This window comes from Grampus griseus (genome assembly GCF_964374135.1).
Source record: "Grampus griseus genome assembly, chromosome: 12".
In the NCBI taxonomy this organism is placed as follows: Eukaryota; Metazoa; Chordata; class Mammalia; order Artiodactyla; family Delphinidae; genus Grampus; species Grampus griseus.
This window is the reverse complement of record NC_139006.1, coordinates 26,386,822-26,408,554: the sequence shown is the minus strand read 5'-3', so window position 1 is coordinate 26,408,554 and position 21,733 is coordinate 26,386,822. Positions and strand designations below refer to the sequence as shown.

At 54.1% G+C, this 21,733-nt stretch overlaps 2 protein-coding genes across 2 annotated transcripts in view; both read left to right on the top strand.

Annotated features, from left to right (window-relative positions):
- The window catches only part of LOC309831260 (uncharacterized protein), a 30,905-nt gene extending 13,996 nt beyond the window's left edge, over window positions 1-16,909 (top strand). Inside the window, exons 3-4 of the mRNA XM_082668304.1 lie at window positions 15,594-15,669; window positions 16,342-16,909. Coding sequence (XP_082524430.1) covers window positions 15,594-15,669; window positions 16,342-16,563 — 298 coding nt within the window. The 3' untranslated portion in view covers window positions 16,564-16,909. The remainder of the gene's footprint in view (window positions 1-15,593; window positions 15,670-16,341) is intronic.
- A 222-nt stretch (window positions 16,910-17,131) lies between these two features.
- On the top strand, window positions 17,132-20,084 carry SLC25A1 (solute carrier family 25 member 1). The gene is made up of 9 exons (XM_082667258.1): window positions 17,132-17,372; window positions 17,634-17,741; window positions 17,810-17,909; window positions 17,995-18,133; window positions 18,504-18,588; window positions 18,732-18,836; window positions 18,928-19,043; window positions 19,120-19,193; window positions 19,409-20,084. Exons 1-9 carry the CDS (start codon window positions 17,288-17,290, stop codon window positions 19,521-19,523), a joined length of 927 nt encoding a protein of 308 aa, XP_082523384.1. The 5' UTR covers window positions 17,132-17,287; the 3' UTR covers window positions 19,524-20,084.
- Window positions 20,085-21,733: the final 1,649 nt, after the last annotated feature.

The following is a 21,733-nucleotide window of genomic DNA, read 5'->3' as shown; positions in this document are numbered from 1 at the left end:
ATGACCATGGCTGCACAATCCTGTGAAAAACTAAAAACTTGAATGGCGTGCTTTAAACAAATGAGTTCCATGGTGTGTGAGTTATATCTCAATAAAGTTGTTAATACCTTTGGGAATTATGCCTATTTACAGGGATATCATCATGTTTGATAAAATGTTTTAAAGTAAAAGACTATAAATCACAGTGTCACTTGTTTATGCTTTGCTGACAGAATTAAAACCAACGATTAAAAAAATCCAAGCTAAACCTCTTTTATCCTCACGCCACTTCTGACACCAAAGGTGTTGGTTTTTCTACATCAGACAATTCTCCAGTTCTTTGTGGACAGCAACTGGGTGTCCAAGAATCCAACTGTGTTCTGACGCTAACACCCAGGGTTGGTGCATACTCCTGCCAGACTCCCCACCCTTCAGACCCCAGTCTCAAGCTCCAGGCCACCTGTACCTACAGGCTGTCAATCAGGGGCTCCCACAGTCCCTCTTCAGGGTCAGTAATTTGCTACAATGGTTCATAGAACTCAGGAAGGCACTTTACTTATTATGAATGGTTTATTATGAGGGGTAAACTTCAGACCATCCATTTGTTCTCTGTAACAAATGGACATCCACGTGCAAAATAATGGAGTGGAGCCCCTACCTCACACCATATACAAAATTAACTCAAAGGATCAAAGACCTAAATTTAAGAGCTAAAACTATAAAAATCTTCAGAAGAAAATGGGAAATATGCATGACTTTGTGTTTGCCCATGGATTCTTAGGTGCAACACCAAAGGCATGATCAACAAGAGAAAAAATAGATAAATTGGACTTTATCAGAACTAAACTTTTGTGCATCAAAGGATATTGTCCTTTGTACAATGGTCTCAATTGTACATGGTCTCAATAAGATGAACAACTGATTTCTCATCAGAAAGCATGGTGGGATGAGATATTCAGAGTGCTTTGAAAAAAAGACTGCCTAGTGGGAAGCAGCTGCATAGCACAGGGAGATCAGCTCGGTGCTTTGTGACCACCAAGAAGGGTGGGAGGGAGACATGAGGCAGGAGATATGGGGATATATGTATACGTTGAAAAGGCAACCTACAGAATGGGAGAAAGTATTTGCAAATCATGCATCTGATAAGAGTCTAGTGTCCAGAAAAACAGAGAGAGCTTACAACTCAGCCACAAAAAGATGTCCCAATTAAAAAATGGGCAAATGTCCCAATTAAAAAATGGGCAAAAGATGCAAAAATCCTCAATAAAATACTAGCAAACAGAATCCAACAGCACAGGGACTTCCCTGGTGGCACAGTGGTTAAGAATCTGCCTGCCAATGCAGGGGACACAGGTTCGAGCCCTGGTCCAGGAAGATCCCACATGCTGTGGAGCAACTAAGCCCGTGCACCACAACTACTGAGCCTGCGCTCTAGAGCCCGTGAGCCACAACTACTCAGCCCATGTGCCACAACTACTGAAGCCTGTGTGCCTAGAGCCCATGCTCCGCAACAAGAGAAGCCACCACAATGAGAAGCCCACGCACTGCAACAAAGTAGCCCCTGCTCGCCACAACTAGAGAAAACCCACGCGCACAGCAACAGAGACCCAACGCAGCAAAAAATAGATAAATAGATTTATTTATATATAAGAGTAAATATATTTACTCTTATCAGATAAATAAATAAAATTTTTTTAAAAAAGAATCCAGCAGGGCTTCCCTGGTGGCGCAGTGGTTGAGAGTCCTCCTGCCGATGCAGGGGACACGGGTTCGTGCCCCGGTCCGGGAAGATCCCACATGCCGTGGAGCGACTGGGCCCGTGAGCCATGGCCGCTGAGCCTGCACGTCCGGAGCCTGTGTTCCACAACGGGAGAGGCCACAACAGTGAGAGGCCCGCGGACCGCAAAAATAAAAAATAAAAAAAACTACAATGAGGTATCACATCACATCGGTCAGAATGGTCATCATCAAAAAATCTACAGACAATAAATGCTGGAGAGGGTGTGGAGAAAGGGAACCCTCTTGCACTGTTGGTGGGAACGTAAATTGATACAGCCACTATGGAGAACAGTTTGGAGGTTCCTTAAAAACTAAAAATAGAACTACCATATGACCCAGCAATCCCACTACAGGGCATATACCCTGAGAAAATCATAATTCAAAAAGAGTCATGTACCACAGTGTTCATTGCAGCTGTATTTACAATAGCCAGGACATGGAAGCAACCTAAGTGTCCATCGACGGATTGATAAAGAAGATGCGTCATATATATATATACAATGGAATATTACTCAGCCGTAAAAAGGAAAGAAATTGAGTTATTTGGAGGTGGATGGACCTAGAGACTAAGTCAGAAAGAGAAAAACAAATACCATATGCTAACACATATATGGAATCTAAAGAAAAAAAATGGTACTGATGAACCTAGGGACAGGACAGGAATAAAGACACAGATATAGAGTATGGACTTGAGGACATGGGGAGGAGGAAAGGTAAGCTGGGATGAAGTAAGAGAGTAGCACTGACATATATACACTACCAAATGTAAAATAGATAGCTAGTGGGAAACAGCCTCATAGCACAGGGAGATCAGCTCGGCGCTTTGTGTCCACCTAGAGGGATGGGATAGGGAGTGTGGGAGGGAGACGCAAGAGGGAGGAGATAAGGGGATATATGTATATGTATAGCTGATTCACTTTGTTATACAGAAGAAACTAACACACCATTGTAAAGCAATTATACTCCGATAAAGATGTAAAAAAATAGAATAAAATTTTAAAATAAAAATTAAAAATGAGCGAAAAGACTTGAATCGACATTTATCTAAAGAAGATATACAAATAGCCAATAAGCACATGAAAAGATGGTCAACATCACTAGTCACTAGCAAATTGCAAATCAAAGTCACAATGAACTACTTCTTAGGATTGTGGTAATTTTTTAAAAATGGAAAATAAGTATTTGTGGGGATATGGAATGATTGGAACTGTTGTTAAAAAAAATCAATAGTCAATCTAAGATAGAAATGGAAACTTTTAGTCAAGCCAACCTGAGGATTATAATCCAGAGACAGTCTTTCAGAAAGGTCTGAGGACTGTTCCAAAGAGGAAAGGGAGGATGTGGAAGGACAAAACAGAAACAGACTCACAGACTTAGAAAACAAATTTATGGTTACCAAAGGGGAAAGGGGGGAGGGATAATTTAGGAGTTTGGGATTAACATATACACGCTACTATACATAAAATGGATAACCAACAAGGACCTACTATATAGCACAGGGAACTCAATATTCTGTAATAACCTAAATGGGAAAAGAATCTGACAAAAAAAAAAAATATATATATATATATATATATGTATAGCCGAATCACTTTGCTGTACACCTGAAACTAACACAACATTGTAAATCAACTATACTCCAATATAAAAAATTTTTTAATATTTTAATAAAAATAAATAAATAAAATAAAAATTAAAAAAGAGGAAAGAGGGGAGGCCAGTATATATGTGATTTTGGTGAAGGGATATGTGCAACCAAGCACCCAGCTTGGTAGAAGGTTATTGCTATTCTTGAGGAACACATTACCTTAGTTAATAGTTTTAGTGCTTTTCTAAGTATGGGAAGAGGCAATAAAAATTCATAAAAAATTTTCTCCTGAAAATATCTAAGTCTCTGAGGGCCAGTTCTGCCAGTTTTCCCAGAGCACAAAGTGCCTCATCCCGATCTTCACCCTGAATTCCTTTCAGGTAGGTCAGCGACTGCAGTGGTTAATGACTTGATTCTTGTAGAACTGGGTGGTGGGCAACATTCTCTCTGTTACAGTCCCTTTCCTTTCAGCCTTAATTTCAACCAAGGTTTGGGAGGCATTTCATGACGGATTTGTCCCATGGTGTTAGGAATGCTCATTCCCAGGTCAGGTGAGGATATCCTTGATAGGCCCTTCAATGTGCTGTTACCAGACTAGACCCTGTTAACTAACAGTAGCCCAAGGCCTTTGGGCCGCCTGTCCTACTAGTCCGTTATTGCCCTGTTGTTGCTTCTTCCCACATCTAGAGCTACACTATTAAAATTCCTGATCTTACAGAACTATATAATAGGTCAGTTGTTTCAGGTCTTCTAGTCATCATTATTTTTATCAGAGGCTCAGTCACACATTTGGTCATGAAAGAAACAATAATCTTGGGCTTCCCTGGTGGCGCAGTGGTTAAGAATCCGCCTGACAGAAAAAAACGCATTATATTAACGCATATATATTAACGTTATATATATAACGTTATATATATATGCGTTAATATATATTAACGCATATATGTGGATCTAGAAAAATGGTACAGATGAACCGGTTTGCAGGGCAGAAATAGAGACATAGATGTAGAGAACAAACGTATGGATACCAAGGGGGGAAGTGGCAGGGTGGGTGGTGATGGTGTGATGAATTGGGAGATTGGGATGGACATATATACACTAATATGTATAAAATAGATAACTAATAAGAACCTGCTGTATAAAAAAATAAAATAAAATTCAAATATTAAAGAAAAAAAAAAGACTCCGCCTGACAATGCAAGGGACACAGGTTCGAGCCCTGGTCCGGGAAGATCCTGCATGCCGCAGAGCAGCTAAGCCCGTGTGCCACAACTACTGAGCCTGCGCTCTAGAGCCCATGAGCCACAACTACTGAGCCCACGTGCCACAACTACTGAAGCCCGCATGCCTAGAGCCCGTGCTCTGCAGCAAGAGAAGCCACTGCAGTGAGAAATCCACGCACCGCAACGAAGAGTAGCCCCCGTTTGCCACAACTGGAGAAAGCCCGTGTGCAGCAACGAAGAGCCAACACAGCCAAAAATAAATAAATAAAATAAATTTATTTAAAAAAAGAAACAATAATCTTGTAAAATAGGCAGAAATATAGCTAGTGACATTAATAAGGTCATCAGTAAGTATTTAAGCTGAGAACTCCAGCCCAGTATCTCCCCAGGTCGTCTGACCAGTCTATTCTATACCAATCGCTGTCTTCAAGGGAAATGATATAGTGGCCTTGTACATAAAGTCCACCAAAGACGTCTGCACCTACAAGGCCAGGGTTGGATCATCATGACCCCTTACAGAACTGAGAAAGGAATGTTACCTCCTAAGGAGTTACATGGCTGGCACCAGAAGGAGAAAAATTGATCTTTGTGGTTGAGCAGGTATTTCTGCCACTGGGGAGTCTGGTTCATGCTTAATGCAGATGCACAATGTTCAGTGGAGGGAAAGGAGGCGGCTCAAATGAGCAGAGAAAAAATTTTATTTAAATGTTGCATGTCTTGCCTTAAAATATGAATTTTATTTCATCAGAAGCCTCGTACATTAATAGGCCTCCGTCCACGCCCCCATTCTGTTCTTGTTGCCACCGCCCAGCTATAGCAAAGCTCACGCCTGCGGTGCACTAGGCCCTCGTCACCTGGGCAGGAACAGCCCTTTGTTAGGTCCTCAGCCCCACCCACCCATCGAGGAGAACTTTCCTAAGCTCCCATTTACCTAAGGTGCCCGTAGGCTGGGACTCCAGGCCCCCCATGTTGACCAGCAGGAGCCCCTGCTCTCGCTGCGTCAGCCCCACTTCCTGCCTGGTCTCCCTCTGTTTGCCTGAATCTCTGGGGTTCCCCCTTCTCTCTGCCCTGCCGGACCCACTGTCCCCCAAGTTCACACCCGTTTCCTCCGCTTGGCCTCCCTGACCCTTGTTTTGTGTCTCCGATCCACCTCTGCTTGTGAGTTTCCGAGACTTTTTTAGTTCCGAGACTTTTTTAGCTGCGGCACCTCTCCACTCAATGAAAAGAACTTGAAGCTTTTCTGATGAGAGCAGGGGTGGCCTCTCGTCACTGTCCTTTCTCCGATTCTTGAAGAGTCCCACGTCCCCAGCACAGCCTTGAACAACTCAGGCCTTTGCCATGATAAACTGTCTTGTGGTTATGAGATCCTGTCTGCTGCCTGCCCTGGCAGCGTTTCCAGGAGAGCAGGGCGGTGGGGCTGGAAGAGTCTCCAAGATCCCAGTGGAGCCCAGAGACGGGGAGGGACCCAGCCAACGTGCTGGAACTGGCCGTCCCCAGGGGTACTGGCGCTGGGTCTTGCTGTTCTCTTGCTGTTCAGTGGGTCGGTGAGTGACGCGAGCCTCTGACAGAGACTGTCTTGTTCTATCAGACGCGGTGTTAACTTCAGCCTTTCAGAGCGTGGACCTCAGGCGTGTAGTTTGAGGGCTCACCTCCCTTTCCGCCCACCTGCAGGCCCCCTGCAGCTGAAACGAACTCTTCCCCCACCTCCTCCGAGTCCCCCCTGGCCTCTCCGCACCGTCCCCACCACGGCCATGAGCACACACAGCTCCCCTCCAGCGTGGAGCCCCTGCGATGGGGGCTGGAGAAGCAGGTGCTGTGCTCCCCAAGTCACCTCTCCCAACCGAGGTCTAAAGACATGGGGACTTCCCTGGTGGCGCAGTGGTTAAGAATCCGCCTGCCAATGCAGGGGACACAAGTTTAAGCCCTGGTCCGGGAAGATCCCACATGCTGCCGAGCAACTAAGCCCATGCGCCACAACTACTGAGTCTGCTCTCTAGAGCCCGCGAGCTACAACTACTGAGCCTGTGTGCCACAGCTACTGAAGCCCGCACGTCTACAGCCCGTGCTCCACAACAAGGAAGCCACCGCAGTGAGAAGCCCATGCACTGCAATGAAGACTAGCCTCCGCTCGCCACAACTAGAGAAAGCTAGCCCTCGTGTTGTCACCGAGACTGGTACTCACAGCCATGCCCCACCCCCCACCCCCACCCCATCCTGGGACTGTCCTCTGAGCAGTGCTTTGGGGGCGGCCGATGCTTCAGGTCTGCAGTGGAAGCTCACTACGGAAGGTCCCCTTAAGGGAAGCAGTTTCCTGAGCTGACCTTGGGTTGGGCACCCAGTGTCCACTCAGACGGTAGAAATTCATTTTTGCCCTCAAAACAGCCAGTGTGTATTTCAAATGCTGTGAGGGTTCAGGAAGTGACAGATGGCAGGATGGCAAGAAGGAATCTACCCCGGTGGGCACCCTCTGTGCCACCGTCCCCCTCCCAGTCTGGTGCCCCCTGTGCTTACCTCCGTGCTGCCCCCTCCATCCCCCAGCGGTCCTATCGGATCATTAGAGACGCCTCGGGGAGGCCCCGTGTCTCAGGGCTGAACCGCTCACGGCTGAAGCCACTCACGTCCACAGCCGGGGCTGAAGGTCAGCGGTCAGACCTCCTCAGAGCCGGCTGCTCTTTCTCGCCTACCTCAGACAAGCCCCAGAAACTTGGCCACGACAGCAGATTCCAAACTCACCAGACCTTCCCTTACAACCTGTCTTGCCCCCACCAGCCTCTACAGGCGGGGCCAGTCTTCCCATGCCCTCCTGAGCCTTCAGTCCAACCCCTCCCACTGCCGCCGCCCCTCACTTGAACATGCCTGTGTCCTGCAGCCTGAGTCCTGCTCCTCCTGGGAAACCGCCCTCCCGACTTCTCTTTGCCCACGAGTCCCCAACAGGGAGCGAGCACATGTCAGGGCTGGTATGTCCCACGCGTGTTAGATTCTGGAAATCACGGTGAACAAACATTGGACCCTGTGGCAGGAAGGACCCCTTGGAGACATAGTGGGGAGTGGCGGGCAGGGCAGAAGCAGCCACATGGCAACCCGGGGCGGGGGGTGGGTTGGCAGCGTGCTTCCGCACCGCCTCACCAGTATTTGTCTTCACTTTAAAGTCTTGATTAAACAGATTATGGTGCGTTCAAAATCCTGCTGTCAAGATTTAACTGAAAGGTGTATTTTGTAGTCCAGAAAGGCTTCCAAGGCCTGTGGTATTGTGTTAGGGCTGTGTGTGTGTTTAAACTTGGAGATGCTGTTCAGTAAATTACAGAATGTGAAATTATATTTTAATGGAATCGTAAACCCTGATTGATTACAGGATGCCGGCATTAAGGGGCCTGAGGCGACCAGGATATTCTGTCCTGCTGTTGGCCAACCTACTTTATAAATATTAGCACAAAAAGCACTGAAAGGTGGTCCTGACTCTGTGTCACCTCCCTGGGCATGGTACTTCCTGGACACGCAGGGACCTTTGTATTCTTGTGGTCCTTCCTGTGACTGACAGCCTCATACAGGCGTGGTTTTCTGTGCAGGCGAAAATAGCCTAGGTTTGTCCATGCAGCCGACTGAGGCATCCACAAACCTGTCACCAGAAAAACATAAAATGTAGGGTGAAACATACAAAGTGAATCAGTGGGCTGGCAAGTAAGCAAAGAAGCCTGAGGTAAAAAACTCCGGGAAGGAAGAGGGACATGATTGACTTTTGCCCAACTCTGTTGAACTGAGCTGTGGCGCTCACTCGCTAAGCTGTGGCGCTCACTCGCTACAGGACGTAGAGGCCGACAAAAGTGTCCTCGGTCAGTGCAAGGATGAGTAAGGCTGTTCCAGCCTTGCCTAGCCCTCTGTTGAGAGATTGGGCGAAAAGGAACCGAAAGAGCTCTTTGCAACCACGGTGCTAGATTAAGAGGACAAAACTGGGCCTGGCAAGCCGGCCCTCAGATGGTTGTAGCACAACTTCATGTATTAAAAAAACCTCAAGTAAGGAATTTAATTTTAAAACAATTTCCAATCTCTGCCAGAGACAAACACAAGTCTTTTTTTAAAATAAATTTATTTATACATTTATTTATTTTTGGCTGCGTTGTGTCTTCGTTGCTGCGTGTGGGCTTTCTCTCGTTGTGATGAGCGGGAGATACTCTTCGTTGCGGTGCGCGGGCTTCTCGTTATGGTGGCTTCTCGTTGCGGAGCACGGGCTCTAGGCATGCGGGCTTCAGTAGTTGTGGCACATGGGCTCAGTAGTTGTGGCTCACGGGCTCTAGAGCACAGGCTCAGTAGTTGTGGCGCATGGGTTTAGTTGCTCTGAGGCATGTGGGATCTTCCTGGACCAGGGCTCAAACCCGTGTCCCCTCCATTGGCAGGTGGATTCTTAACCACTGTGCCACCAGGGAAGCCCCACAAGTCCTCTTAAGGAGAACCTACCTTCAATCAAGGCTTCAAAGAATTCTGACAGATACCATTCCAAGAAAAACTGAGCTCGTCGTAAAAACACTGACAAAATGTGTAAGGAAATGAGGCCCCGTTAGTAAGAGCTAGACCTGCCCAGACAGACTGTGGGTACTGGGATTATCTGGCACAGAACAGAAAATTACAAAAAAGATCAAGTAGACCTATATGGGAAAAGAATCTAAAAAAGATTGGATACATGTATGTGTATAACTGAATCATTTGCTGTATAGCAGAAACTAACACAACATTGTAAATCAACTATACTCCAATAAAAATTTTTAAAAAAAGATCAAGTAAGCTTTTAAAATTACTGAGTAACTTCTTGGTTTTTCTTTATAAACCACTTAATATATATTTACTTTAGTGTATAAACTATTATGCAAGAAAAACAAAGTGGTTCATTAAGAGTTCAGACTTCTTCAGGACTTCCCTGGAGGTCCAGTGCTTAAGGCTCTGCACTTCCATTGCAGGGGGCACAGGTTCTATCCCTGGTTGGGGAACTTAGGTCCCGCAAGCGTCATGGTGCAGCCTTAAAAAAAAAAGAGTTCAGATTTCTTAGACTACACTTGACTCTGGACCTCCAGCACATGCAGCCCCTCTGGCTGAATCTGTTTCCTCGGGGAGTGGGAGGCCAGGTTCTCAGCTGGGTCTGAGGAGCAGACAAGACCAGACATGGCTGCTGGTGGGGGAGCCCCAGGGCTGGCGTCGGAGCTCAAGGCAGACGGTAGGCATCAGGATTCACCCCACGCCCCTGGTGTGAACTCGGCAGAGAATGGCTCTCCGCAAGGCCAGAGAGCCAGCACCACCGAGGGAGCGAGGGCGGTGGGGCAGGAGCTGGGGTCTGCTGAGGCCATTCCCCAGGCGCAGCTCTGATGTGGCTGCTGAGGTGGGGGACACCAGGGCCTCGGAGCAGAGGACGTAGAAGCTGAAGCCACCAGGGAAGAAAGCTGGTGGGGAATCACAGCACAAGATCCCCGGTTGGCGGTTGCTAGTGGGAAGAAGGCTGGTCTGGTTGCAGCACAGAGCACACCTGCACCTCCCGTGGGAGCAGGTGGGCCATGAGGGTCACACACCAGGAGTGGGGCCAGGCTGGAGCCGCTCCTTCCTCCAGGGCTCTGCAGGCCCAGGCTGCTGTGTGATCAGCGAGATACTCACCTGCTTTGAAACAGAAAACACTGCTTCCACCTGGGAACTTCAGACCAACTCTGGGGGGCGTCCCATTTAAGAAGATCTCAGTAGACCTGATTGTCTATAAGTTGGAGACCCCTGTTAGGAGGAGGGGTTGTTTGAGGCCACCGAGTGCTGTACAACAATGTCCCCAACCACACCTGTTGTCAAACACAAGTTCATGTGCCTGACACACAGTGAGGCCAAACAAACTGAAACATGGGAGTTTAGATCAGAGAACTAATCACAGTTTATCACAGGATATTGAATATAGTTCCCTGTGCTATACAGTAGGACCTTGTTTTTTATGTATTTTATATATAGTAGTTTGTATCTGCTAATCCCAAGCTCCCAATCCATCCCTCCCCCAGGTAAGAGTTGTTTTGTTTGTTTGTTTTTGTTTTTTTTATTTATTTTTGGCTGCGTTGGGTCTTTGTTGCTGCACGCGGGCTTTCTCTAGTTGTGGCAAGTGGGGGCTACTCTTTGTTGTGGTGCGCAGGCTTCTCATTGCGGTGGCTTCTCTTGTGTGGAGCACAGGCTCTAGGCACATGGGCTCAGTAGCTGTGGCTCGCAGGCTCAGTAGTTGTGGCACATGGGCTTAGTTGCTCCACGGCACGTGGGATCTTCCCGGACCAGAGCTCAAACCTGTGTCCCCTGTATTGGCAGGCGGATTCTTAACCACTGCGCCACCAGGGAAGTCCTGGGTAAGAGTTTTTATAGGTAAAATTTGGGGGGAAGTCTGCAGCGTGTGTGACCTTCCTCTGATTGGTTGGTGGGGAGGTAACAGGGTGGCGTTCCCAGAATCTCAATCATCAGTCTTATGGCTGTAACCCGTCTGGGGTCCACTGCTTGTGCTCAGCCTGAAGTCACCATCCTCCACCTGGGTGGGGGCTTTAGTCCTTCCTTGCAGAAGCACTCAGAGGTATATGTCAGACTGTTATGTGCCTCCCATGAGGAGGAGCTGGGCCCCTGCCCCATGCTGCACTGTTGCTGCTTTCTGCATTCCCTCACTCCCTAATTAGTATCAATAATTGAATCTGCCCTTTGGAACTCAGGGAAGGTCTAGGAGGCTGAAGTCATTTTCCTACAAACAAGAAGCAGGGACACGGAAAGGCTTTTGTGCCTGGGAGGGCCCCACAGGGTCGCGCTCGGTTTCAGTTCCCCCTTTTCTTTGATACGTGTCAATCTTGAGGGAACAGGTGTTGGACAAGAAAAGGGAATAACATTTTGGACAGAGAGGTTCATCATAAACTCGGCAGAGGGGACTTCCCTGGTGGTGCAGTAGTTAAGAATCCGCCTGCCAATGCAGGGGACATGGGTTCAATCCCTGGTCTGGGAAGATCCCACATACCGTGGAGCAACTAAGCCTGTGCACCACAACTACTGAGGCTGTGCTCTAGAGCCCGTGAGCCACGACTACGGAAGCCCGCACGCCTAGAGCCTGTGCCCCACAGCAAGAGAAGCCACCGCAATGAGAAGCCCACACAACGCAACAAAGAGTAGCCCCTGCTCACCGCAACTAGAGAAAGCCTGCACGTGGCAACGAAGACCCAACGCAGCCCTAATAAATAAATAAATAAATAAACACTCCTTAAAAATAAATAAATAAAATAAACTTGGCAGAGGAGCTGGGTTGTGGGGGAGCTTGGTTTCATGCCCACCTGGCTTCCACCCTGGTCACCTCCACACCCTCAGCCTGCCTTGTCCCCTGGGATGACTAGGAGAACCCTGTAAGCAAAGGCCCAGGGGAACTCCATGTTGGTTAATCAGCTCCGGAAATTGTCCTAATAGCATGGAATTATCAGTGTTATAACTAGCATCCCAACTTAAAGTATTTTCTAAAATTGTATCACCTTATTGGCATAATCAGTGTCAGTTGGCGTTGTTGGTTTTCTGTGGTCGGTTGGCAGGAAGATTCTCGAAACTCTCTGACAATATCAGAATCATCTGTGAGTGGGAAAAAGTTTGTAAAGATGTGCACATGGTTTAGCTTCAATGAATGTGTGAAGCATTGTTTAATAAAAGAGTAAAATGTCCAATCAGTAGCAAGGCGTTAATTAAACAGTATATATGTCATGACTCTACCTACCCTGCTGTCCAGAATGAACAGACAGAGCTACAGGAGAGGGTGTTTCCAGTTTCAGTGGGAAACAGTACAACCCCATCTGTATGTGTGAGTGTGCGGGTCCAGGGTTTGCTGGTGACACATCACACAGAAAACACGGGCCAAGATCATGCCCCAGGGTAGCGACCAGTCATCTCTGGGTGCTGATTACTTTTATCTGCGTTTTCTGCCTCTTGCTCCAAGAAAACTTGTACCGCATGCCACAGGCGGGAAGGTGGGAAAGCTCCAAGAAGCTGTCTCTGCTGGCGGTGGTCCTCCCGGTCAGCCCTGGAGAGGCCTGCAGCCCGATGGCCTCGCCAGAGCCCTTTGGAGCAGAAGCCTCTTCTGCTCAAGAACAAGGGGCTCCAGACTCTTGCATCTTCCCATACATGGAAAAGCACTAAATTCCTTAACTTGAGATATCTGGTTTCCTTTAATTAACAGTAATCTTTTGATGTGCAGACTACCTGCCCTTTGTTGCAAAACTCCTATATATCCTGACTCCCCCATCTCCTCAGAGCAGTTCGCTCAGGGTTACTTGAGATGCTGCCTCCTGGGCTTGAAGTCCTAAAAATTTCCACTGAATAAAACAGAACTGTCAAAAAAAAAACAAATAAAGAACAAGGGGCTCTTTCTTCACTTCCTGACATCAGCATCATGGGTGCACACAGTACATGCCGGGAGCACAAGTACAGTTAAGATAATCAGCGCCACCCGCATGGACAGCCCTGGGGACCCCATCAAACCCTCTGTGCACCCCAAACCCACCCCCGTCCCCTGGGCAGGCCTGGCATGATCAGGGAGTCCTCCTCACCCCACTTCTCCAACACCCGCCTGGCCTGTGGGTCAGATGCGCCCCCACGTCCCCCCACCCCCAGCTTCGTGAAGCCCACCAGGTCTCCGCTTGTTCAGAATCCACCTGTGAAAGCCCCAGTGCTGGTGTTCTGGCGTTGGCGCTTAAGCACTGCAGACAAAGGGGCGGTTGTCACCCAGAGGGTAGGCAGATGACCCCTCTGTAAATGAACCCCAACTGGCATATGAGACATCCTGGGCCCCATTGCCAGCTGGTATTTGGGGTTTTCCAAGTGCCCTCCCCTCTCTTGTGTCCTGGGACCTTCAAAAGCCCTATCAGTCCCCATGGGACCACCCTTGGGTGACTTGCTGAGACCACTGGGCTGGTGGTGACAGAGCCATAGCCACACCCACGAGGCCTTAGGGACAGAGGCTGTGCAACAGCCCAGGAGGGGGACCCCGGGAGACCTTTGGAACGGTGGGGCCTTCGTGCTGGTGCTGTAGTTACACTTTGCTGCTGGGTGGTTCACAGGCGGATGCCGTGGTGTGCAGTGCCTGGGCCTCCCTTGGGCTGTGGTCATGAGGGTGGGATCGGTCAGGGCAGCCTGGCGATGTGACCCTGCTCAGCAGTGTTTCCCATGGAGCTCGAGCCCCAGCCCCGCCCCCCACAACTGAGGGGCAGGAGCCTGGGGGGGCTTAATGAGTCCCAGGACTCGGGGACCTGTGAGCCTGTGAAGCTGCGTGCCACCAAGGTCCGGTGACACGAGATTTCCTATTGCGTAGAAGTTCTCGAAAGGAATTGTAAAGCAAACAGTGGAGGGTATTGAAGCAGCCCGGAGGCTGGCAAACAGAACACTCACCGTTCAGCAAATGTTTGAGCACCTACTGTGTGCTGGGCATTATTCCAGGTAATGGTTATCAGTGGGCAAAACAGAAAAACCCTATTCGGTTGAATTCACATTCAGTGAGGTTGACAGGCGACAGACACAGTGTTTGAAGGGGATGAGTTTTGGGGATGGGGCAGGTGCGGGGGCCATGGTGCCAATGGAGCTTCACAGCAGGGCCATCAAGGCAGCTCAGTGAGAAGGCGGCCCTGAGCAGAGCCCAGAGGAATCCAGGGGCCTGGTCTTGGGGACATTTGAAGGGAGTGTCAGCAGCCAGGGCAGGTAAAGGCAGAAACGTGCCAGGTGTTCAAAGAAGGGCCTTGGGGGTAGGGGCGGGGGGCACGGGCTGTCATCAGGCCTCAGGTCATACTCGCAGTGGGACCTGGGACCTGAGGTGAGGGGCTTGCTGCTGAGAACAGGCTTCAGGGGTGGGAGCCGGGAGCCCTCGGGTGGTGCTGACTCGAGTAAGAGGCCATCAGTGATCCTTCGGGGTGAGAGGGCGGCCATCGCCACGTGCACATGGATTGGGTGTGGAGTGACAGAAGCCAAGGATGACTGCTTTGGCACTTGAACATCAGAAACAGAGGGTTATCATCACTGATGGGGAAGACTAAAGCAGAGACGGCTGGAGGGCAGGACAGGAGCTTGTCTGGGACAAGCTGAGGGGGTTCGAGGGGGGCTGCTCAGGCAGTGGGGGGCCTGGCCGACTGGACAGTGCTGTGAGGCCGAGGGCCCGGACAAGAAGGCCAGGGCCCCTTCCCAAGTGGAAAATCGGGCCCTGGGCCTCTCGACCCATCCGGGAAGCTTGAGGGCCAACCCTCCTGGAACAACCCCCTGGGCTCTCCCAGGGGAGTCCATGGGCCCAGCTCAGACTGTCCGGCTCCTCTCCTCAGCCCTGGTCTCATGGAGGGAGGGGAGGGCTGTCTCTGCTTGGTCCCGGCTGGTCTGGTCTCTCCCAGATCTGAGTATGTGACGGACACGTGACTTTCTTCTCACCCAGGTGCTTGTTTGGAGTCCCAGTCACACAGTTGCTCTTGTCTGGAGAACACAGTGTGACCACCCCGCAGCCCCATGGCTACGCCTCACCCTCTTCCCTCCCTGTCCATGTGTCTGCACAGGCCTGTGAGCACTGCACGGGCAGCATCTGGGAATTCCGGGAGGAAGGGCGGGGGGCAGCTTGTCCTCAGATGGCTGTTGCGGGGGGTGAGTCCCAGGTGTCAGTTGACTGGTCTCCTTAAGAGGGATGGGCAGCCTGGACTAGCTGAAAGCAGGAAGCACTGCCTTGTCTTAGCAGTGTCCCCATGTCCAGAGGAGGACTCAGCTGCACCCATGGACTGCTGTCACTGTCTACCACTCTGGTGCCTTGGCGGCCAAGTGCCCACTTGAAGGCACAGGGCTGCAGCGGAGGCTGGGGTTCACCAGGGTCCCCCGCCCCATCTCTGCCTGGTTACAGAGGTCATGGTGGGTGCCCCATGTGCCCGGCCTCAGCTCTAACCCTCCTGGAGGCTGTGTGCTTGCTGCCCAGCCCCCCACCAACCCCAGGCCCAGCCCGCACGCAGCCTGTCAGGCAGGCACTCGGCACTCCCTCCTCTTTGCAGGTGGACAGACTGGACGCCCCAGACAGACTGTGGCAGTGAGAGGAGCACATGGTGGCACCTGCCCCTCTCCTGTTTGGTAGGGGGCAGCCCGTAGCCCCTAGTCCCCTGGGGAGGGGAGGAGAGTGGGGCAGTGATTGACACCGCCTGCCCTTCCCTGGCTGGGTTTCGGGCAGGGTGGGATGGACGGGGAGGACAAAGGTCAGTGCTCCAGGACTGCTGGACTGGCATGGCCTCATCTTCCCAGATCTGCATGCCTGGCGGCTGCCCAGCTACAAACACTGCTGTGTCCGCCCCCCCCCCCGCCCCCAACTGCCTGGCCGCAGGCAACAAGCCTGCTCTTGCTCTGCACTGGAAAGCTGCCTGGATGGCCTGGCCATGAGCAGTCAGAGCGGTTGGTGTCCTCTACACAGAGGCTGCAGGAGGGACACAGGCCTGAAGTTTGTGGGCAGGCAGCACAGAGCCTCAGGCCTCCTACACCTGTGTCCTCCATACTCAGGCCCACCCAGCATTAATGTCAGTCTGTTTCTTAATATTTTGATGGGCATGCATGGACGCAGCCCACTGAGCTAAGTAGGTGTCTGTGTGGGGACGAGGTTACAGCCTGGCCAGCCCTCCAGGGGCCCCACAACAGCAACTCCCACCATCCCTGCAGCCTCTGTGTGGTCTGGGCTGGCCTGAACCCTGCTCCTTGGACCCCTGGCCACTCGGGGGCAGCAGGAGTCCTCACCCTGGGCCTCTTCTTCCGCAGGCCGCCGCTACGCAGACAACAGGCCCACTGCAGGCCCGGCCTGCCAAATCCCCCGCCGGCTCCATTGTGCAGCTTCCGCGGGGAGGGCGCCGGGTGCAGCACCCTCTACGGGTCACTAACCTCCCCAAGGAGCGCGTCACCCCAGAAGCGCAGAGAACCCACGGGAGACGGGACGCCTGGACGTCATTTATTTTGCTGGAGCCCAGTGATGGCAGCCTCTGAGCCGCCCGGGGCCTGGGGCGGCCACTGACTGCCCGAGGCAACCGCTGCGGCCGCCGCGCAGGAGGTGGACTCCGACCACTGGGCCCTCTGGCTGGAGCCTGCACTCTTGGGGAGTCGAGCGCAAGTACTCCCAGGCGCAGGGGAACGGCGCCCTGTCCACTCCGCGCTGGCAGAGCTGCCCCCACCCAACGGGTCACTTTGCGGACCCGCTGGACAGAACGTGTAACTCGCACATTAAATGAAAGTCTGTTTATCCAGGCCGAGCTTCCCCGCCGGTGCTGGCGTGGGCGGGAGGGGCCAGAAGAGCTGCGGAGCCTCTTGTGGGGGGAGGGCGGTGAGCAGGGCTTGTCAGGGGTCCTCTCCCCACCGTGTGCGCCGCCCGGAGCCTGGAATCCCGCGGCGGCCTCGCGGCGCTTTGGGTGCGGGGCGGCCCCGCCCTCCCGGTAGGGAGGGGGCGGCCCCACACGCCCCGGGGGTGGGGCTCCGGGGGCGGTGCCCAGTCGGGCCCGCGCGGCCATTGGCTGGGCCGCCGGCCCACCCGGCCTTAGTTTCCCGCGGGCTCCGGGCGGCCCGGGGGCAGGGCCGGGCTCGGACTACGCAGGGCGGAGCCCCGGAGAGACGCGGCCGACCCGCCCCGGCCCATAATCGGCGCCGCCGCCGCCGCCAAGACCGAGCGCAGGAGCTCGGACCCGAGGCCGCCGCCGGGCCCCGAACCCCGCCCGCCATGCCCGCGCCCCGCGCTCTGGCGGCCGGCGCGCCAGCGCCTGGGAAGGCCGCTCTCACGCACCCGGGGAAGGCGATCCTGGCAGGTGGGGCACGCGCACGCGGACCCCGACCCCCACCCGACCCCAACGCGTTTCCGGGTGGGTCCGGGACACCGGCTTTGCCGCGCTTCCGGGCGGGCCCGGGCCCCTCCGCGTCTCCCCCCGGGCCCCCCGCTAGGACCGCAGGAGGGGCGTGGGCCCGGCTCCCGGGCGGCGGGCAAAGTCCGGGCGGGGGCAGGGGAAGGGCACGCCGGGAGGGAGGGGGAGGGGTCTCAGCGCGGTCCGGGTCTCGGTCCTTCCCCGCAGGCGGTCTGGCGGGTGGCATCGAAATCTGCATCACCTTTCCCACCGAGTATGTGAAAACGCAGCTACAGCTGGACGAGCGCTCGCACCCACCGCGCTACCGGGGCATCGGTGAGTGGGGGCGGCCGGCGGGGGCGGGCAGGCCGGCGGGTGGGGTCGCTGACCGCCCCCTCCCCCAGGGGACTGCGTGCAGCAGACGGTCCGCAACCATGGCGTCCTGGGCCTGTACCGCGGCCTCAGCTCCCTGCTCTACGGCTCCATTCCGAAGGCGGCCGTCAGGTGAGGCGGGCTCGGGGCCCCGGGGCCGCGGGAGGGAGTCCCAGCCCCGCGGCGGCCCCTCTCATGCTTCTGCCTCCCACCGCAGGTTCGGGATGTTCGAGTTTCTCAGCAACCACATGCGGGACGCCCAGGGACGGCTGGACAGCACGCGCGGGCTGCTGTGCGGCCTGGGCGCTGGTGTGGCCGAGGCCGTGGTGGTCGTGTGCCCCATGGAGACCATCAAGGTGGGCAGGTCTCGGTAGGGGACAGGCGTGAGAGAGGGCCGGGGTGGTGGTCTTGTGCCCGGTGGAGACCATCAAGGTGGGCAGGGGTCTGCCTGGGGAGCCTGGAGCAGGAGGCCCACTGGAAGAGCCTTCTGTGGACTGGATTCTATTCTGGAGGCAGTGGGAAGACAAGGTCTTAAAAAACTTACAAGCACAAACCATAAGGTAACACGTGTTTGCTGCCTAAGTTGTGGGGAAAAACCAGCAGACATGACGGCAGAGGCTCCTCGGTAAGGTGGCCCTCTTGCTCCTGGGGCCACGTGTCTCAGAGGCCAGGTGTGCCCTTGCCCTGACCCTTGGGAGCCAGCGCCTTTGCTTCCCTCTTTCTCAGGTGAAGTTCATCCATGACCAGACCTCCCCCAGCCCCAAATACAGAGGATTCTTCCACGGGGTCAGGGAGATCGTGCGGGAACAAGGTGAGCCACTGAGCCTTACCCTCAGGTGGGGTTAGGGACCTGGGTCCGGCTGGAAACAGCTGGCACCTCCCCTTCCTGCCTTGGCGCTCCTGCGGGCTGGGGCCTGGAGGCGTCAGTGTGACCGCAGTGCCTGCCTGCCCCAGGGCTAAAGGGGACGTACCAGGGCCTCACGGCCACCGTGCTGAAGCAGGGATCCAACCAGGCCATTCGATTCTTCGTCATGACCTCCTTGCGCAACTGGTACCGAGGTGCGTCTGTTCCCCAAGACCCTACCTCCAGGCCTGGAACCCAGCCCTTGTCCTCCGTCCCCTTCTGATCGCAGCCCTCACGCCCATCCAGGGGACAACCCCAACAAGCCCATGAACCCGCTCATCACTGGCGTGTTTGGAGCCATCGCGGGCGCAGCCAGTGTCTTCGGGAACACTCCTCTGGACGTGATCAAGACCCGGATGCAGGTGGGGGCGGGGCCTGGGCGGGACCGGGAAGGGGTGGGACTGGCTGCTGAATCCCGCAGCTGCTGGTGTTCTGCAGGGCCTGGAGGCGCACAAGTACCGCAACACGTGGGACTGCGGCCTGCAGATCCTGAGGAACGAGGGGCCCAAGGCGTGAGTGGGGGAGGGGCAGGGCTGCTGTCCCCACCCCAGGCCCCCGCCTTCCACCTGGGTCACACCTCACCTCCTGTCCACCCATCCCAGGCCCTCCCTTTGTCCTGTCCCCAGGGAGTCTGCTCTTTCTGCTCTTGCTCCTCCCTCGGATCTCTGGACCCACCCACACTTTCCAGACACGCTAGCTTCATCTTCTCTTCACCCTCCCCCCTCAGGTTCTACAAGGGCACCGTCCCCCGCCTGGGCCGGGTGTGCCTGGACGTGGCCATCGTGTTCGTCATCTATGACGAGGTGGTGAAGCTGCTCAACAAAGTGTGGAAGACAGACTGAGCCCCGGGGTCTGCGCATGGGCTGCTCCCAGCGCCCCCTTCTCACAATTGCAGTGCAGTCGTGCCAAAAGGCCCCCTTCTCCTGTCCCTTACAGTCCATGGCCCAGGGCTGTCCCCTGTGGCCATCGGGTCCATGTGTCCCCTGTGGTCTGTATGACACCACCGTGGTGTCCATGTGTCCAGCTGAGACCGGGTGTTCCTCTGGCCTGTGAATCTGTGCCCACTTGTCCACGTGCTTACTCGTATGCCTGTGTTTCATGTTTCGTGTTCTGTGACCTTGTGCCCCACTTCCCGGGGTGCCTGTGTGGCCTTGGGTCACGGCCCTGTAGCCATGGCCCGGTCCCAGCCCGGTGCCTTCCACCCTGGGCAGCAGGGGCATCACCCTGGCCTACCACAGCTGCCTCTGGGCCTCAGCCTGGCCTCACTGCATTCCAGGGGCTGCGTACCCCCCGCTTCTCCCACCACTGGCCTTAACCAGCCCTTGGGCCCTCCCTCCGCCCAGGACAGGGTGGCACCTGCCACTCTCAGGACCACCCTTCCAAGGCAGAATAAACTGGATCCTGTTGCAGCCTCTTGTCCCTGTGTCAGCCCATCTGTGGGTGGGCAGTGGTGGCCACACCTCTGCCAAGGGCAGGCCCACTCCTCATCCGAGGACACTGTTGGGGCCAGGCAGGCTGGTGGGCAAGCGAGCTGTGGCCACAGTGTTAGCCCCTTGGGAGGCCTGACACCAGGCCAAGGAACATCTGGCCTCCATCCAGGCCTTGCCTGTGGCCTTGGGGCAAGATCCTGCAGGGTCACCTGGCAGGCAACATTGAGTGGGTAGAGGAGAGCTGCCCCACGCTGGTGGCTGCCCCTGGAGACAGTGCTCTCGGGCTCTTGTCTGTCCTGCAGCCTGTGGCCCAGCCCAGCTCACCCCCTCATGGTTTCCCTGTGATGGTCTGCTCAAGGGGCACTGCTTTGGGGTGACCAATTTTTGGTCCCCTGAGACTCTGAGCACGAGGTCCTTTGGTTTTTTTTTTTGGCTGCGTTGGGTCTTCTTTGCTGCGTGTGGGCTTCCTCCAGTTGCAGGGAGCAGGGCTACTCTTCGTTGCAGTGCACGGGCTTCTCATTGCGGTGGCTTCTCCTGTTGTGGAGCACCGGCTCTAGGCGCACAGGCTTCAGTAGTTGCGGCACGCGGGCTCAGTACTTGTGGGTCGTGGGCTCTAGAGCGCAGGCTCAGTAGTTGTGGCGCACGGATTTAGTTGCTCCGCGGCATGTGGGATCTTCCCGGACCAGGGCTCAAACCCGTGTCTCCTGTATTGGCAGGCAGATTCTTAACCACAGCGCCACCAGGGAAGTCCAGGAGGTCCTTTCTTAATCCTTCACTTAGGCTGGGAGGTAGCAGCCCTGGGGCAGGAAGGGGTGGGCACTTAGAGCCCTCACCCCACAGCTCAACCTCAGGAAGGTGTCCCTCTTGCTGAAGACACCCTATCCCGGGACCCAGGCACAGCTGGGAGCCCGGCCCAGCATGGGGGCCAAAGAACCCTGAACTGGAGGGCCCCTGTGGCCCAGATCTGGCTGGGAACCACCACCCACAAGCCAGGTGGAGGAGGTGTGAACAGGATGGGATAAGCCAGTGCCCCAGGCTGTGAGGGGGCGAAGGACCTTCCTGTCCAAGGGACTACACGGCAAAAGCCACACAAAGGGCTTAGCTCAGACTGGGAAATAACCTGCCAGCAGGAGACTCCCAGCAAGCAGGTCCCATTCCTGGAGCTGCTCCTTCTGGGAGAGAGTTCCTCACCCCAGCAACCTCACACAGCACCTGGTGTCTGGGGCAGATCTGGGGGCTGAGGGTGGGCTTGAGGGTGCAAGGAATGTGGTTTTGAAGGACCAGGCTGTGTGTGTGCCCTCAGTGCTCACAGGAGATGCAGGAGAAAGGGCCCAGCAGCAAAGCTTCCCTGTTCACAGGCTGAGGCAAGCCACCTAATCTTCATTTCCCAACCTGTGAAATGAGGTGACACAAGAACCCACTCCAGTGGGCTATGAGGCTGGAATGATGTAATGTCTGTAAGGCACTTAGAACAATGCTTTGCACAGAGTGAACCCTCACAGGAGGCTGCTGGCAGTGCCCCAGGGTCCCAGGTAGTTCCTAGAGCGGGCAGAGCCCAGGAGCTGGGCCCTGAGGGGACTCAGTGTCCTGGAAATCTGACCTCTAGGAATGGCGTCTGCTCA